This window comes from Rhamphochromis longiceps, linkage group LG11, assembly GCF_057381845.1.
Source record: "Rhamphochromis longiceps isolate RC_006_pf linkage group LG11, R_longiceps_female_GT1.1, whole genome shotgun sequence".
NCBI lineage: Eukaryota > Metazoa > Chordata > Actinopteri > Cichliformes > Cichlidae > Rhamphochromis > Rhamphochromis longiceps.
The window spans coordinates 12,115,600-12,135,469 of NC_140567.1; the positions used below are offsets into that span (position 1 = coordinate 12,115,600).

General features: G+C 39.3%; 1 protein-coding gene across 1 annotated transcript; it reads left to right on the forward strand.

The window, feature by feature from the left end:
* Positions 1-14,731: 14,731 nt before the first annotated feature.
* irx1a (iroquois homeobox 1a) lies at positions 14,732-19,192 on the forward strand. The gene is made up of 4 exons (XM_085422325.1): positions 14,732-15,307; positions 16,645-17,737; positions 18,099-18,174; positions 19,054-19,192. The coding sequence occupies exons 1-4, from the start codon at positions 15,065-15,067 to the stop codon at positions 19,127-19,129; spliced, it is 1,488 nt and encodes a 495-aa protein (XP_085278451.1). The 5' UTR covers positions 14,732-15,064; the 3' UTR covers positions 19,130-19,192.
* Positions 19,193-19,870: the final 678 nt, after the last annotated feature.

Below are 19,870 nucleotides of genomic sequence, written 5' to 3' on the forward strand. Positions count from 1 at the left end.
GTTTTGTCAACAGTCCTCATATTGGAATTCATCATTCTGAAGATGAAATATGTCGGAAGAAAACAATCTATTCAGTCGTTTATTATTCTTCAATAATGAATTTTCGTCAGGAAAATCGAGGAGCTGTTTTTAACTGCCAAGACCATTTGGGGTGGGGGGGGGGGTGAAAGGATGATTGATATATTTGCTCCGGTTGACATGCTGTCATTTGACTAGTCATATTTGCTTCATCACTTGACAAACCGTGGACTTGATGATCTTTCATGTGAGCCATGCAAATGTACTTTTTTAAATGCTAGTAAGACGAAGGACAATCCCAGGTGCTAAAGAGTCAGTTTCACCTTTACTTTTAAAGTCCAATGACAATCAAGATATTCTCTCATAAGTTGAAAAAAAAGAACTTGCAATTTAGTAATTGTCTAAACGTAAAACTCCTAATAGACGTGCAAATTCTCATATATATTAGCCACTCTATTTCTGAGCTGCAAGAGCCTTTGTTAACATGGTGTTTGAGCTTTCATCCAGCAAGCTTGTAGTAAACGAAAAAGTGAGGAAAAGGAATCTTCAATTTGGTGAGCACAACCTGAGTCATTATTAGAAATGACAGTTGAACCTGATGAAATTGTATTCCCAATTGAAAACCAAATTACTATCAGGCCAACATGATTTCCTTGTGCTAGGACCATACTAATTTTATGTCAAAACATCAGTAAATGTATTTAAAAGCCATAATAGCTTATTACCATGCAGTCTTCCTTTGCCCTCACACGTGGACCCTATTAATCTAGAACTTCGATTTGCATGTAAATGTGGTCAACTTTCATATCATCAAAATACATGAGTCCTACACCATCAGCAGGCCAGTGAGCCCCTGTTTGTGTGTGTTTGTGCACGTATACATAAAAATGCGACCCACACCCAAAAATATATGCAAGTGTACTTGTATATGCTCAAGCTATTACTGGTTTTTATATGCATGTGAGAATGCAGCAGGTGAATGTTTATGTGTGTATGAGTGTTGGCATAGGAGGATTTAGTTTTGAAATAATGCATTGAGGTTTTATGTGCAATTACTGACATATATTGGTAATTTCAGAGAGGACAGGCAGGGTGACAAGACATGGAGAGAAAAAGAGGAATAAATGTATCATGGTATGATACCTGAGAGGTCAGTCGCTTCTGTGTAAGAGTCAGGGTATGTGTGACCTGACTAAGTCTGAGTTATCAGGATCAACAAAAACTCTTTTTTTCTATTATTTTTTTTTCATATCCTAATAATCCTACTGATTATAGTGTAAGCTAAAGATATAATTGGCTTCTATTTTGTGGCTTGTCCCAGTTTTACAAAATTAGTGGAAGTTTTTTTTAGTTTTTCTTTTTCTTTAATGTTTTTAAATCTGTGTGCAAACTGTGCCAGCTAAGATCCAACACAAATGTGACACAATTCAAGGGAAAGAGGTACAGAACTGCTTAAAAGGCCTTTTTAAAAGTTTTCCTTGCTGCTGGGAATGGATAGCTGCATCAGTGTGATGCCATGAACCTGAGCTGTGCCTCCAAGCATCATCTTACCATCTGCCCCAGAGACTGCCAGGTAATAGTTGCTTTTAACACAGAGCAATATCTTTGTTTTACTACACACAGAAAGGTATAGTTTAAAATTAGTTGACCACACTTTATTTGATAGTGAGATGAGTGGCCATTTGTAAATTCCTGCCAATGCTTTACCTGGCCTAGATAGAAACCCTTACAACTTTTTCTCCTAAACAATTACCCCCTCCTTCACATTGCATCCAGCACTACATAGAACAGCATCTATAGCCTAATTTGCACTCCCTGTCACTAGATAGGCCTTTTACGGGGTAGCACAACAAAATAGTTCACCTGCCCTTGTTCCGTCACTATTGACTGTGATGTCTTTATCCAAAAGAAGCCAGTCACACTGTGGCACAACAAGCCGAAGCACTGTCTGTGTTTGAAAGGATGTGAAACTGAAGTGATGGATGAATGAAAAAATGTGTGGGATAAGGTTAAGAGGAAAAGTGGAATTAGAAGGTATGAGTGGGGGTAGAGAAGTAAATCAAAGGATGGTGAAAGGTATGACAAAAGAGGATGGCAGGAGGAAGAACACAAGAGAAGGATGGTGAGGGAGGTTAGTGGTGATGGAGGTGTGTGTGTGTGTGTGTGTGTGTGTGTGTGTGTGTGTGTGTGTGTGTGTGTGTGTGTGTGTGTGTGTGTGTGTGTGTGTGTGTGTGTGTGTGTTTTGGGGGGAGGTGATATGAAAGCCATGCAGGAAGCTTTAATTGGTCCCTCTGTCCATGGATTCATCATTATTTTATATGCTGTGGAACCTTTGCATGGATAACTTACCTGAGGCCTCTACAGCTGTTTGATACAGCAAAGGAGAGGATGACTAATTTCACTGATCTGTTCTTTGCTTACAGACATAAGTGTTCACAACACAAACAGAAAGTTAGATTTAAAGAGGACAAATGAAATGTTTAACAAAAGTTGCATTAGCAGATATTAACATCTATTCAGATTAGCAATGTTGAGATTAATGATTTAAGTCATCCCACAGTTTCTTTTCACGATGCTAGTATTGTAAACAATGCTCTCATAAAGTAACTGTAGCCACATACAGAAATTACATTACAGTGTACCATCTCTAGAAATGAAGAGACTGCAAAATAAAGAGACAAGTGATCTTCGAGAAACACAAAGAGCACTTTACACACACACACACACACACACACACACACACACACACACACACACACACACACATATACAACAAATTGATGTCTTATTAAAAATCAAAGCACAGGCAAGAGGAAAGGGAGGGTAGAATAAGAGGTCTAAGGGAAAGATAAGGGCAGTGAAAAAAGGGTAGGTTAAAACGTAAAGAGGAGAAATGGGGGTGGGTGGTGGGGGTGCACTGACTAAGGAGGCAAAACGATTTTCCATCATTATTGTGTAAAATATCATTTGATTGGCTGCTCAGTGGCAGGGGCCCCTGGTGGCTGCAGCTCTGTCGTCGGGCCAAGAAGGAAAACACACAGCTTTTCACTTTTTCTGTCAAAACTAGCTTTGCCCGAATGGTATCACTTTAAATGCCATGACAGTGGAAGGTAGAAGGGAGTGTGATGGGCCTAAGGGTATACATAGACCCAATATGCTAGTGACACTGATACAAGTGTAATTCTAGACTATTAGAGTGACACAAGAGATTCTCCCAACCAATAGAAACACACACACACACACACTCAAAGCCCTGAACACAAAGCAGCTGAGGCGGCCAGGCTGGAGGGGGGGCATATGTGGAACAGGCTGTCATGCCATGAAAATGTAAGAAATTCTTTAACCTGGCCTTTCCTGATCCCCTCCTCCTTTGAATATTTTATAATGCCAAAATGATTTATTAACTTGAGACAGGTACAGCTCAGTAGCGCCAGGTAGAGCCACAGGGACAACAGCAGGGTAAGACCCACAGGGTGCCACATTGATCAAAAGGCAAATGGAAAAGGCTGGTTTCTACCATATTTTACAGTGGATATTATTTTCAGTAATGCGTTCCTTTTGTCATAGAAGTAGGTTAAATTAGTTTTTTTTTCCTTTTAATGAACGGTGTAATGTAATAGTTATTAGAAAATGGAAGACATTTTTCTTTTTAACTTTCCTGCCTGCTGATTAATGTTTGCTATTTCAACTAATGGCTGCTACAATGTATCAACATCAGTCAGTAAATAGTCACCTATAATTCCATTTGTTTTATGGCTCATGATCGCCAGACACCATTTGGTCAAAAATGTCACAAAGGTCACTGAGATTGCCATTTTTCCATTCCACAGAAGGGAAAAATGGCAATCAGACACTTAATACTTTAAACACTTCATGTTGGGGAAACAGAAAAGGAAAAGACAGAAAGAAGTAGGAAGGCATGAGTATGAAACAAAATAAATTATACAACCAAAAAGAGCTAGAGAACCATGAACAGATAAATGAGACAGAAAGGGAGAACCATCGAAATGGAGCGAGAGCGAGGGAGCAGTGAAGCAGATAGGGCCCATGGGAGCCAATGAGAGAACAAAAGCGGCCCTTCTGCTAATTGACTGCAGAATTAGCCCCATCTCCCCCATTGGGACTGTGGTGAGGCAGTGGCAGATGGAGGCAGACTGGACACCAGAGCGGAAAAAAGGCCTGCAAAACCTGCCGTGAAGCTGTCCACAATTGTGGGTCACAACACTGCAATGTGCTCCTTGTTTAACAGGATGTGGCCAAGTACAGAGAAAGAATTGAGAGAGCTGTGTGTGGGATTAAAAAGGTCATCAGAAGAGGTTGGGACTACTGGTTGAGGGGAAGAGTGTAGAGAGAATAGGTAGGGCATGATTATCATTACAAAGGACTTCTTCAAGAGCAATGTGGCTGTTATTTATTTATTTAAATGTAGTTACCTCAATAATATTTAAGATATCCAAGAAAAATCATTCTGATTTTTTTTTCTTTTTAAAAACAGCCATTGTAATAACAGGTTCTTTTAGATATACCATTAATTAAGTAATTTAGAAGTAATGGAACAGATAATTCTAAGTGTACTCTTCTAGTAAATTTTAAACTTTTAATTTGAGTTAGAATTTGGTATGGCTCAATACTTAGGATTACATCTTACATAATATGCTACTTTTAATACTGAATAATATACATTATCACACTATACCTTGAAAGAGAACCAGTTAGTAGATTAGTCAGTACAAAGATTTTGATAGACATGTTGCTATTTAGCTATTATTAATCAAACATTTAAAGGAAAACAGAGAAAAGGAAAAAACAGAAAATATTCAACAGGTTTTTCTGTTCCTTTTTGTTTAATTTCTAGTTTACTGCTACTCTGATACTTGCTTTCTTCCTTTTCTTTGTCCTTAAACCTTTGTCAGCAGTTAGTAAAATGTATGTGCTGCAGCCTCATGTATTTGTAACAACAAACATTTCTGTATCAGCACTGTTTTTAATGTTTAAACACCCTGGCATAAGTGTATTTGTATTGTATAAGTATTTAAGTATTTGCAAAGTGTGAGTTTGGCTATTCTGCAAATCTTGCATACATTTGCTAAAACTGACTCATAAAAGTCCACGAGTGATTTTTTTCAGATAGTGGTGTGTGATTCATTAATAATAACCATCATCATCACAAAAATACTTAAAATATATATAGATTTTAAAAGGTTACTAAAACATTAAAATATAAAAAATATTCATAAATCGTCATACTCTTGATGTCAACTTTTCATTCCTTAAATTGGTTATTATAATCTGAAGGGGAAAAAAACAGATCCCAGGCTCCAAAATGGTGACAGAAATGCATTACAGCAGTTTGCCACCCTCACACCACACCATCCTGCATATCCAAGTAGCTACTCTTACTATGAAGTTGAATTAAATTGCTCAAAGCACTTTTTTAAAGTGCCAAAAGCAGCCATTCCCCTTCTAGGGATTACCCTCAGGAGTGTATTTATAGTTTCTTTCTCTCCTATAAAGGCTGTATGGAAATCAGAGAACTACAGACAGCGCTCATAGGTTGTTTTGAAATTCAAAAAAGGTGGGGAGTTAAACTATATTGTCCTTTTGAGGATGCAGGAGGATGCTTTCCATTCTGCACTGCACCATGACTGTCATAGTAATCTGATATGACAAATTCACATACAGTGGATTAGCTGCTGGTGGTGAAAGCCAGAGCGGTTAATATTTGTTGATGTTGCTTTTATCCAGGAAGTCTGGTATCCCTGGGATGTGGTACCATGATGAGGAAAGGAAAGGAAAGGAAAGGAAAGGAAAGGAAAGGAAAGGAAAGGAAAGGAAAGGAAAGGAAAGGAAAGGAAAGGAAGAAGCAAGAGAAAGGGTTTTCCGGGTAGAAGAATAAAAAAAATCTGGAGGCCACTGGGCCTGCTCATCACTTTGTATGCTGTCAAAATCTTTGATGTTCCCCAACTCTTGATGTCGGGGGCTATGAAAAATGCTTAGCTCAATTTAAGCCTCTCGCAAAAAAGGGCTAACAACTGTAATTAAATCATTAAATTCGTGTCTACGCTTCACAGAGCATAGAGAAAATTAACTTCCCACCAACCTCATTTTCTACTTGAACATGAAATAATGATTTTTTTTTTCTCAAGCTCATATAATTACAAAGCTAACATCTGATAGAGTCAGCATCCAGGGGGGATTATCACATGCATGAGTATTAGACCTCATTACCAGCTTGACTGCAAAATTATTACATCTTGTAATTGGATGGTGAGATTTATACACAGATTGGCCGGGTTTCTGTAAGATTGTAATTACAAGCTTCATTGGTTTGCTACTTATCGGAACTTCACAGAGAAAACAACTGGTAAAATGAAATGAGCATTTCATTAACCTATCGCCTTATCAGGGGAAAAACCTGTGTAACGTTCATGTATGCATTAACATAAATAGGATCATTCATTCTGCCGCCAGAAAGCCTGGGCCTGTAGTTCTTCTTGCTTTTTTTTTTGCAGTGAGGGTGGAGGATAGAAGAGAGAAAGAGAGTGGCGGTGGTGGTGTGGGTTTGATTGCAGTCGGAGTAGGAGGGGAGGAGGTTGTGGCAATATTCATTCATTTTGACAGAGTTTATTTAACCTTCATAATCCTATGTTGATGGGGAATGGAGGGAAAAGGGACACGTGGGCTAAAAAGGGATGAGATGGAAGGGGAGTAGGGGAAAGTGAGGGCAACAAGGGGCGGGGAGGGGGGGAGGAAAAAATAATAATATATTATTTGTCTAACGTTACAAGGGATGAACTCAATATATCTATTACTTAAAGAGTAACTGACTGTGAAAGTGTTCATTTCACGAGAGACGAGGCAGTGAGCTGGCAGGGACTCTTGGGGCTCCGAGGTGTCTGCTCTTTCCCTCTGCTCTAGCTCTCTCTCTTCCTCTCTCTCAGCTTTGATGTTTCCCTTTTCACTATTAACAGACTCTGGCCGTGTTCCTCTCTTGCTCCAACACAGCGGCAGGTGCGGCTTGTATGCCCACATAAATAACCTCCTAACACAATGACACCAGGGGATCGATTCAGATTTTGATGGGTGATGCTCCTCATACAAAAGGTGTGGGGGTTTGCACGCGTGTGTGTGTCTCTGTGTGTACATTAAGATGGGGGTGAGCAGAAAACAAATAGGGACAAGCAAGATGGGACAGACTGGAGGAAAGAGGTGGAAAAAAGGGGTTAACAAGAGTGATGGCGAGGGGGGGTATAAAATACTTCAATTACGAGGCGAACACAATTTCTCTGTTCTTAACAAGAGATTTCATGGTGTGGGCCAATGTTTGGCAGAAACAGCTGAGAGCCACTAATGCTAAAGAATTACACTCAAAAGGGGCCAGATCAACTGGCCCCTTTTGAGATGAGAGTCAGTTGTTATTGAACTTCATTGCCCAGACTGGTTTCTTTGTCAGCTGGGATCAATGATGCTTCAGCATGGGCGTGATGTAAAATCCCATGCTGTAACCTGTCACCCACTCTCTGAGTAGCCCCATGACTGCACTGGATACAGAAGACTTTTAAGTGTTTCCTCATTTACCCCTGTGTGAGAAGAAAATGTTTCACAGTATATCCAGGCCCTTTATCATGTGTTTATTTAGTATCATTTGTCCACTTGGCGTCTTAGGGGGGAAATAGGGGGAAAAAAGCTGAATTTAAATTGGCTGGCCAACATGCTTAACATGAGATTTCCAGGGACACTCAACAAAGTTGATTTTCCAGTCAAATTATGTAGAATTTGATGAATTTCTGCCTTAATGAGCTACTTTGGCAATTCAATCAAGTCACAATCTGTGTTCATAGACTTGCAGCACAGCGTTACATTGGTTAGCTTTGTCACCCTACAGCAACAGGGTCCTGGTTTGAATCCGCTCACTGGCTGGGCACCTGTGTGGAGTTTGCGCGCACTCCCTTTTTCCTAGGTGGGTTGTCTTTAGGTAATCTAGCTTTCTTCCACGGTCCAAATGCATGCATGTTAGGTCAACTGGTGATTCTAAATTGGCCTTAAGAGTAAATAGTTGTTTATATCTATGCATTAGCCCTGCAATAGCCCGGTGACTTGTTCAGGGTGTACCCCATTCTTTTTCTAAGCTGGTAGATGGGCTAAAGCCCTTGGTTTACTGACCAGTACTTGAGTTATTCAAATTGTATATTTATGTTTCCAGTCATTGTATACATTTGTAAGTTAGCTGTTGGCGTAGCAGCATATTTGCATAATTATAAAATATATGCAGCATGTGAAAAATGCTTTCTACATTTCTGTCTTCTCCTGCTTCTTTGTTTTTGAATAGCCTTTATCATTGGACTCCAGGATGATAAAAATAAATTATCAGGTCAGGATGTTTCCTGTTCCCAACATATTTATCTAATCCACAATCAGAATGGCTAAATCAATCAACTCAAGTTGTATATTCTAAGATACTCAACTTATTGTTTTCTTTTTAAGCCGATATTGAGGTCCTTCATGATTTTCTGAACAGATAAATAAAGAAAAATCCACCTAGTTTCTCTTCGCTCGAGCACATGGGAAGATTCAATCTGTGATGCAAAGGGCTAATCTCATACATCAATAACCTGTAAACCCTTTTGAAACCCCGTCTTTTTTTTCAGGTGTTGTCACTCTAGCGTCCCACTCGTCTCCCTAGGTCACTGTCTAAAACTCATTACAGAATTTGACAGGCTGCTGTTTTCATCTGTGACACCACATCATCCAATGGTTAGCCTAATCAGGAGCCACGATGGTATCAATAATTAGAATTCAAAGTGTTCTCTCAAGTCCCAAAGATGTCAACACAAGCCTTCAGAATAACAGAATGATAAATATGTTTTTTTCCAAAATTAAAAGCAGAATTTAATCCAGACATTTTTTTCCCTCCAGCGGTCTCTGCATTTAAAACCAGTACAACACTGAAAGAAGTAAAAACCCCAAAGCAACTAAAACAAAGTCAGTCTGATCATTAATAAAGGTGATAGCAGTGTTGTTAGGAGTGAGAGTCCAATGCAACCTGGGGAGCGTGTCCAGCAACATAAAAACACCAGATTTCAACTACTATCAATAGTTTGTACAAAGACACACCAAAGCAAAAAGCAAAGAAAAAAAAAGAAAATCAGCACAACATGATAACAGATGAAAGAAACAGCCTCATTAAAATTCCATTTGTCATGCTGTCTGTTGATCATTTTATCTATAAGTCTATCCTTTACACCACTATCAAAGGGTGTCATTTCAAAAGAATACTTCAGTGTAAAAAAAAAAAACATATTTTTTTTTCCCAAGAAGGCCGTTCTTTAAAATTCAATTAACTCTGTTTATGAATAAACGTGGGAATTGTATCATCTGAAAGCAGATTTGCATGCTCACATTTTTTTTCACTTTCTGAGGTAGCAAATAAACATCTGAAATGGGAGACTAACTCTTATGAATATTTCTAAGCTAATGTTCTAAATCAGTGTTTGCATCTCCCTCATTCAGACTTAGCATAAAATTATATGTGGGACAAAACAAGGACTTTGATATTACTTCTGTCTTTGTCAAAAGTCTTTTTTCCCCTGTACATTATGTGTTTACTCTACTTAGCGTACATCTGCTATTTTGGCGATATGCACATATAGTAAAGACTGGTAGTCTGTGGCTTAAAGCCTATTGGCTCGTGAGATTTGATACACTATTCATACATCAGAAGAAGTTTAATACAAAGTAATGGAATTAGTTTGACAGTTGCCAGTGTAGTCTTTGCTGCAGACTTGTAGGGTTTTTGTAAGTATACTGCAACAGGTCACAAAAAAAGCAAGTGTTCACATTTCATAAAGGTACATTTAACGGATAATACCACTTTAAATATGGAGACTGTGAAATCCCTCTGCTTGAAATGTATAGTTGAAGATGTCCTTGAGGTCTGTCGCTATAGCTGCAAATAGCTGTGCTTACTATTTTAGATGTCTAATTTTAAAAAAGAAAAATATATATTTCATCTAAAGATACTTTCATAAGTTTTTTAAGTTAATCCTCTTAGTTCAGTGGAGCAATAATACACTCAGCTCAATGCAGTTAAAACCTTTTAAAGCCCAGCAAAGGCTACATTCTCTTTTTCTCCCCTCTCTCTGCATCTCTCTCACTCACTTTTCTCTCTCTTCTTGGCTAGCTATAGCTATTCATTAGCTCCAGCCCCTATGGCAATGAGAGTCTTTAACCTCCATTAGATCTAATGTTGATATGTTTCCCCAGCAAAGAGCCAAAACAATTAACACCCCTTCTCACATTTCTTTCCCCTTGGCCCCTAACCACATCAAAATCTGGGCCCACCCGTTCATTACCCACCCCTGAGAATGCCCTTGGGAGGAAAGTCAGATCCCTCTGTTGTCTTTTGTATGTTATGCAGTTAGAAGCCAGAATGAGTTAAAAGTAACTTGTCAATACTAACGAAGTGTTGCGCTTTCCCCTTAACTTTGCCCCAGTGTGGCTGCTGTTGTTTTTGCTGTTGTTGTTTTTTTAATTAGATGAGGGGCTTAATCATGACAATACTTTATCATAATTCGTGAGCTAACACCTTCTGCTGTTAGTGTTTGGTTTAATTTACTTTATATTTAATATACCTTCAGCACCAGCAGTGGTGGCAGTGGTATTTTTGCTGTGGCAGCCTTGCTGATATAAAATATGTGTAATGAACCTATGTGGGCTATACTTTGTATTACGTTTTTGGATGCATAATACATAAAATACTCATAAAAGCATTGCATACCCATTTGAAGACCTCAGTAATATAGTATGTACATCTATGGATCACTGCCTTTGTACCAGGGCTAAACTTGTTGGGGGTGTAATGGTTATGCAAAGCATCTTTACTTTGGCAAAAATTCAAGTGCAGACCTTCATTGTCTCATCAATATTGGGAGGGGGGGGGGGGGGCATCACCCCCTCAAACTGTGTAACTGTCAAGTGCATAACATCCTGACCCAGAATAGACCTCTTTTATTATCCAGGAAATTCCTTGTTTCCTTACCTAAAGGTGTGGTGCAGTTGCCTATGTATTGAATGTCTCACAGTAACACCAGTGGTCCTCTGACTCCAACCCACAGCTGACTAGCTCATTTGCTCTGACGCAGATCTGGGACAACACTAGAGCCAATGCATGTGAGAGTGTGCACTGGGCTTGTACGCAATAAGCGAGATGTCTAACAGTTGTGATGATCCATTAATATCATTGATATTCATCTAATCTCCTCTCTTCAGGAGGATAGTGAGTTTTTGTTTCAACACTTAATTTGATAATCTGCAAAGAAAGCACAAAAGGAACATTCTGCAGATTCTTAACCTTTCCTCAACTTTGGCACTCCTCGAGGCAGGAAAGGAGTATCTTTCACCACAGTTATTAGTTCACAGAGACACCCTTGACCTCTGCGGTGGTAGCCAACTGTCAACATAACCAATGTGATTGTAATACAGGTTCACTCTCGTTGACTTCTATTGGAGCCAATGAGGTGTACCTATTTGCACACATCCTAGAGAACTACATTCGAGCCCAGAAAGTTACAAAAATAAATTATAAGACTGTCATGATCCCAGATTACTACTGATATCTTAGTTTTAAAAACTATAAATGACAGAAGCTATGATTATAAGGTAAATCTGGCTTTTAAAAAGAAAATAAATGATTTATGATATTCAAGATAAAGTTGAATCACACAACAATTATGAACTGTGGTATTGAATATGGATTGCAATGCACTGTCACCACGCAGGTTTCTATATAGAGAAAATGCTGTTCATTTAACAAGCCTGAATTTAACAATATCTGTTTTTAGCTTTTTCGTTTTCCCATTGAAAGCATATATAAGTGTTTGTGTTTGCCATTATCTGATAACTGAAGTATCTGTAATTTTAAAATGTACAGCCAGGACTGTCCTTAAAATGTATAGACCTACTGCTCAGTTATTTTTCTTTCTATTACTTGAACATGAGTAATGGCAGAGAGTGCTGTCCTCCAACAGAGTAACTGGGAATATTTCATATCTTTCTTATAGCTTTAGAGGCTCTATTGCTATAAGGTACCAGAGAGAGAGAGAGAGAGAGAGAGAGAGAGAGAGAGAGAGAGAGAGAGAGAGAGAGAGAATATGTTAGGTATAACAGAAGTTGTTGACAAGTTTCCAATCATTTTACATTAAAACACATATCATATGAGAACATACTTAACTATGGTACTATGTATTATTATTATTTTTGTATATATTTATTTATTTATTTATTTTTAATTGGTGGCAGGAAAATTAAAAACGCACAGTGCTTGGGACTGAGTGATTTAGCCTATTAGAATGTGGCCATTAAGGCGTAGCAGCTTATGAAGAGCCTCCTGTAGATTTACACGATAAAACTATCTGATATGATAAGCCGGGGGATTTTCTTTCTCTTTAAAAATGGGAAGAGTATTTAAGAGTCGTTTTGACAACATTAACGTGAGCGCCTGTGCGCGAAGGCGCGTGCATGTCATACAGAGACGACACATGTGGTGAACGCCTGCATTAGAACTGAACGTGATGAAGATGAGTTTTAAACACGGGCGAGGATCCGGAACAAAGTTTACCGTGCTCTCTCTCTCTCTCTCTCTCTCTCTCTCTCTCTCTCTCTCTCTCTCTCTCTCTCTCTCTCTCTCTCTCTCTCCCTTCCTCTCACTCTCCCTCCCTTTCTCGCTCTCTCTGGTTTTAGCCTGAAAAGCTTGTGGTGGCAAAGACAGTTTAACAACACTCAATAAATCAGTTAACATTGATGGCTTACTGACCTCGACACGTGTCTTTGTTTACCTAATTCATTGATTTGTTTGTGATTTTTTTTTTAATAAAAATCTTTTTTTCTGAAAAAGAAACACGGTCAACATATATTTTTTTAAGTATGATTATTATCATCATCACCGTCACTGTTATTACTAGTAATGGTAAGCTAGTAATATTAAATTATCTTTTCGCTGGTTCTAAAACATTTACTCATCATCTCGATTCACTGATTTCTCTTCGGCTTTTCCAGTGTCATTTCTGTTTAGACATAATTTTGGTCTTCTAACTCCCTGCCACCCCTCCACCAGCCCGCCACAGCCATTATATTTAGCCCCCTGCACACATTTCCAGCGGGTTATCACAATTGCCATTCCTCCCCTCCTTTCTGATGTGTTACCCAGATTACCATCAGTGCCCCACAGATATTTTTAACAGATCCTCGGCGCTCGGCAATATCCACTCGGAGCCATCTGGTGCAGATCAAAATCTACTGACTTCTTGGGCTTCAGTCGTTAAGGCATTAAATCTAGATCTACAGAATACCCCCTTTGACTCGGGAGGTGGGTGATATGAGAATCAAATCAAATAGAAATAGAACAGTCAAAAAATGAACACCCTCCCACCCGTGAGCCACATAGGTGTGTGAGGAGTGGATAGTTAAGCAGAGGTTAGTGACCCTTTTTTTTCCCCCTTTTTTGTGAGCTGGAAATTGGATAAGCAGTTCAAGAGGCGCTGAACAAAATAGCATCCGAGTTTTTTCACTCTTTGAAATATTGAGATAATATTTTTGAAAAGATTGGTTTGTTTTAGAAAACATTCTATAATTGTTTCTGGAATATATATATTCCAGAAACAATTATAGATTTGTTACACACTATATTTTTCCGGTTCTCGTGTGTTGGTACGTCTTTCATTAAATTATAGGAGCTAAAAGTACCTGAATAACATTTTGTGGCGAATACATGGACTTGGAGACTTCTTATCCGGTAACCCGGTCTTTGGCTCGTCCCTGGCGTTTCCACATTCCTTTTCACTAAAAGCAAGGAAACGTGAAGTGGCTCTGCTTTTACAAAGGACAACAACAATCTGCTTTAAGTCCACACACACACACACACACACACGAAAGCAGATGGAAAGTGAGAGGGGGGAAAAGGATGGAGAGGCTGATTAAAACTTTATGAAGAAATCAAAGGAAACCGAAAACAGAAGTCAATAAAGACTTACATAATTAATAACTCATATGGAAGAATTTGCATGAATTTCCGCAACTGTTTAGGGAGTTAACTGTAACCGTCTTGAAGTAAGCGTTATAACTTTAAAACAAAATAAAAATATATATAATTGTTTCATTGTAGAAATATAAAATGCTTTTATTTATTTATTTATTTAATAAATAAACTTTTAAATATCTCATCCTGATTAAGTCCCGTGTGTCTTTTACGAGTGCGTAGGTTTAAAAAAAAATCCATAAATTACAGAAATTAATTTTAATGTTAAAACTTTTACTGAAAAATAATGCCACTGAATTAAATAAAGGCACCAGCAGCCCGTGTTACCAAATACTAATTCCTCGGCGGACAGGCTTTTCCCCCTTTAATTACAATTTAAATCTATTCAAAGTAAGTTCCTTCTTGACGGGTTTACTTCCCCTTGTGTCGGACAGCTGTAAAATCGTGTAGACAGGTTGTCATACAACAATCAAAGCCTTCGGTGAATGGACTCTAATGCTTGAACATTTAACATACAATAACTCCAAACACGGACGGAGAGAGAGAGAGAGCAAGAGAGAGGGGGGAGAGAGAGAGATCGCGAGAGAGAGAGAGAGAGAGAAGGGGGGCCCCAGCCAATGTGCTCAGTCTATATTCACATTATCCACATTGCTCCAAACGAGGAGGAGCTTGCAGGCTCAAATAGAGGACGCCAATCAAAGCATCAACTTCAAATTGTATCTGAGAGATCAGCCTGGAGACCTCAGGGCCAGGCGCGTCAGTCGGAGCGCAATTGTTGATCAGATCACATCCAGCGGACTTTGCGCGAGAAAAGAGAGGAAGCAGAGATTTAAGAGCGGTTTGTTTTGACTGCATACCGTTGTATGTCGGTAGTAGCTGCGACTTTGGCTTAAACACTTTCTCTTTACTCATCCGGGTTTTTTTCATTTTTTTTTTCTTTTTTCTTTTTTTTTTTTTGTGCCTCGCATACTTTTTTACGCACAGTTTATCGGACAAAAGAACTGTGCAGTGGAGATGTCTTTCCCCCAGCTAGGGTACCCGCAGTACTTAAGTGCCTCCCAGGCGGTTTACGGGAGCGAAAGACCGGGAGTGCTTACGCCTTCGTCCCGGGGAGGGAGCACCGAGATCGGGGGAAGTCCGTCAGCCACTGCAGCGGCTGTCACGTCAGTGTTGGGCATGTACGCCAACCCGTACGCACACAACTACAGCGCTTTCTTACCCTACACCAGCGCGGACTTGGCTCTTTTCTCACAAATGGTAAGAACATGTTCATATACTTCTGTCGAAAGATGTTTGTAAATCCTTCCGTCCCAACCAGCACTGTCTGATCATAAAAAAAAAAAAATCGAAAGGTCACTTCAACCAAAAGAATGAATACTCTTGGTTGCCGATTTGTATATTGCGCATTTTCTGGTTTAAGTCCATACTTGACTGATTTAACAGTCCGCTGGTGTGTTTTAGCTGCAAGGTGAAAAGTTTGACGAAATGCAAAAGAAAGAAGAAAAAACCTTGAAAATGCGGCTTAAAACGTGTTTTGTTGTTATGCATAAAGCAAAAGAACAAGAGAAAATTATAATTAGGCAGTTATTAGTCTCACACTATGAAAAAAAATAATCCTGCGGAGCTGTATTCTACCGTGCAACATGAAAAAAATGCTGCTTTTGCTCTGACGATTTTTTAAAATCAGGTTGATAAAAATATTCACCAGCCTGATACAATATCTTAAACTATAAATATGGAATTACTTTTTTTAAGTTTGTGTTTTGTAAACATTTCTGACCTAGTTGAATGCCCTTCTAACTTTCTCTACCTGACGAATTGCAAGACACAGCACATCTTGTGATAATAATTAACTTGGAGTGTGTTAATGACTAAGGCATGTATTAGGCTCTAACACAGAGTAAAACTGAGAAAAAAAAATAGGTTTTATCGAAAATACTAAATTGAACGACCTGCGGGTGGATTCCACAAAACCAAGCCAAAGACTTAAAGTACACAATTCGTCACGCAAGTGTATATTTTACAGAGTGAGAAGAGGGAGAAAAAAAGGGAAAAACTTTGCTTGGGCCTTCATACTGCTTTGTCATATTGTGCATAGAAGGGAGTTTAACAGGCAGGCCTACTATATGTTTAAGCTGTCAGTTTGCGTGCACATGCAGTGTGCGTGATCACAAACTTTCTCTGGTCCTATTCACTTTGTTACTTTTTGCTGACAATTTACGGACAATAATTGCTAATAAATGGTCTCTCAGAGAGCTGTGCAGTTGCAGGTGCCATAGGCCTAGCATGTGACATGTTGCAAGCTGAGAAGCTTATTTGTGGGCACAGCTGAGTCAGTTGCAACTGTAACTCAAAGATTATTTAAAGCCAGATGTTTGAATCATATATATATATATATATATATATATATATATATATATATATATATATATATATATATATATATATATATATATATATATATATATATATATATATATGGAGCTTCATATATATATGTATATATGAAGCATGTATTTAGCAGTTCATGAAATAAAATTATGCATGAAGCTCCATGAGGACACTTTAATAACACACAATCTTTGATTTCTAAGGGATCCCAGTACGAACTGAAGGACAGTCCTGGCGTCCACCCTGCCAGCTTTGCAGCCCACACATCTCCTGCCTTCTATCCATACGGCCAGTTTCAGTACGGAGACCCTGCTAGGCCTAAAAATGCCACCCGGGAGAGCACCAGCACTTTGAAAGCCTGGCTCAATGAGCACAGGAAGAATCCATACCCGACCAAAGGGGAGAAGATCATGCTGGCTATCATTACCAAAATGACGCTGACGCAGGTTTCCACCTGGTTCGCCAACGCCAGGAGGAGGCTCAAGAAGGAGAACAAGGTGACCTGGGGAAGCAGGAGCAAAGAGGACGAGGACGGTAACTTGTTGGGCAGTGGAGACGAAGCAGAAAAAAACGAAGACGAGGAAGAGATTGACCTGGAGAGCATAGATATAGACAAAATCGACGACAACGACGGGGATCAAAGCAACGAGGATGATGATGATAAGTCATCGGAGGGCAGCAGGGACCGTAGGGGCGGCCTCGGTGCAACCGGAGAGTTGGACAACTTAGAGAAAAGACGGGCCTTCGCCCTACAGGCCCACGAGGCCTTTGAAAAATCTAAGAACGCTATTTCAATTCACCCAGGGAGTAAGGAGAACTCTGATAGCAGCAACAACAACACCACAAGAGTTTTGTCTCCGGACAGACCTGGGAGCTTTCCTCTCCCGTCCAACAATAAGCCCAAAATATGGTCTTTAGCAGAGACCGCTACTAGTCCCGACAGCTCGTCACAGAAACCCACGTCCCCTTGCGGCACTGGGGCCACCACTCACCCATCAGCGCCCCACCACCAGATTCAGACCCACCCCGCCTTCCTCCCCAGTCACGGACTGTACACTTGCCAGATTGGAAAGTTCCACAATTGGACAAATGGGGCTTTCTTAGGCCAGAATTCCTTGCTGAATGTCAGATCGTTTCTGGGAGTAAACCAGCACCACCACCACCAGCACAACCATCACTTGCCGGCCCAGCAGCAGCAGCAGCCGACATCAGTGGTGGTGTCGCCGGTAGCAGCTTCAGCAGCGCTCACCAATGACAGCAAAGCCCAACCAGAGAGCCACAGTCCGAAACACATAGGTACGATGACAGTCTGTGTTTGCACATATGAGGAGACGTGCAAAATGCTCTGTTGAAAAAAAAAAGCGACTTCGGATTATTATTATTTTCGATTTCAAATACAATTAATTTAGCCTATAAAAGATTCTGCACACGCATCCACACACAAGTAAAGTACATTTACACACTTTCACACAATCGACTACACACACACACACACACACACACACTTTCACACAATCGACTACACACACACACACACACACACACACACACACACACACACACACACACACACACACACACACAATAATGTTTAGTTAAAAATTCTCGTGTCTCTGTTTTATCTACCAGACAAGTGCTAACACTGTTTTCCCATCAGATCACGAAAACGGTGTAAGGTCGGATTCACCTCCAACACAGACCCTGAAGTCTTCTTTTCGACCCATCCATGACAGGTGAGACCAGTTTTTACTTTATTGCTTTTGCTGAATTTCAACACGTTGCCATAAGCAGATGAAAGCAGCCACAGCCGGAAATAAAATGAAGGAGATCTGATTATTGGATTAGCGAAATAGAAACATACTTAGATCTCTTTAAAAAAATATATATAAAGCTATAACATTACTGATAAGAGAAGTATTAGAAACAATATTTAAAAAAAACAATGAGTAAACTGCTTAACGAATTTTGGCATATATACTTAAGGTTTATTTTTATTTGTTTCATCTTTTATTTATACGTTTTCTAACATAAAACAATATAACAGCAGTACAAAATAAAACAAACAATTTTTTTCAGCGATACCCAGTTTACTTTGGGGGTGACAGGGGTCTTGACTCCCATCCCACAACCCTTTTAATTCCTTCCCTCTGGGGAGAGTGTGGCTACTTATCAAGTCACCGAGTAAAACGGGCTCTGTCTGGGTTGTGTGCTTTCCCTAAAGACCCATGGGAGACCCAGAGCCCAGGGGAGCGCTCTTACCCAAAGAAAAAAAAAAGTTTTACCTCAGGTTTTCCTCTTGTGCGTAACGTTCTTAGAGAATTAACGATGAGATAGCGAATTACAACTGTTGACAATGGATGAACAGTGAGGGTTTTTTTTCCATGCCGTAAAAAAAATCGGATTTGTAAAATTGATAACACTATTATTGTTCATGTTGTTTTAATTATTAGTGTTTTAAAAAAAAGAAAAGAAAAAACGCGAGGGCTTGAAAAGGAGGGCTTCAGTCTGCTTCTAATCAAAACTGCTCAGCCAGACACTTGAGATGCATATTGAAACCCGCTGTCCAAACACGGCGGGGGTATTTATCTACCTTTCTGTTATTCTTTATCCAGATCCTCTCTGCCTTCCAGCGCCAGGAGTCCACAAGACGCCACGCAACGGGTCCTCACTGCACTCTCCTCGGCTTGATCAAGACATTTTTTGTGCTTGAAAAAAAAAATCAAATAGAAAAAAAAAGACAAAGACTTTACGCTCTCTAAAAAGGACAATGAGAAATAATAATGCAGCATAGCATTCAGACGGTACAGAACAAATGGCGTAATTTGGTAATATCCTGTGGATGGATGGATTACTTCCTCTATTGTTGTGTAGCTTATAATCGCGCCTATAATGTTACTCTCTCTCCCTCCACTTTGCCCAGGCAGGCTGGGACATTTTGGTAGGCTGTTTACTTTATTATTATTATAATTATTGTTATTATAATTATTATTTGTCACTATCTTGTGTTTTTTGGTGTCCTTTCTTTAATGTAAATACAAGTGATTTAAATTTGTAAATAGGAAACGTTGAAGGAATTTGTCCAGATCGTATATTTTGCCTAAATAAACTAAATGAAATTATAGAGAAAACCCAACAATGTTCAGCCTACATTTCTTTTCTGTGATTATTATTATTATTATTATTATTATGCAAACGAAATTGATAAATTATGTAGAAAGCTTAGGCCTGCAACAAAAAGGGTGGGAATTCTACAGAGAGAAAAAAAAATATTGGCAGTCTGCATGCAACCAGGCTTAATTTTATTCAAGTTTGGGAGGAAAGCAGCGTGGATGCATTGAGGTGCTAATAAGTGTCCAGATGGTTGCTGGTGACAGAAAATGGACAGGAGCAGCTGGGAAGGTCATTAAGTAATAATATGGGAACGCCCAG

Excerpts from the sequence above, each read along its gene's own strand:
- irx1a (XM_085422325.1), top strand. The coding sequence starts at position 15,065 with ATGTCTTTCCCCCAGCTAGGGTACCCGCAGTACTTAAGTGCCTCCCAG. Across the intron at positions 15,308-16,644 it reads TGGCTCTTTTCTCACAAATG|GGATCCCAGTACGAACTGAA; the intron begins GTAAGAACATGT and ends TTGATTTCTAAG. Across the intron at positions 17,738-18,098 it reads CCACAGTCCGAAACACATAG|ATCACGAAAACGGTGTAAGG; the intron begins GTACGATGACAG and ends TTTTCCCATCAG.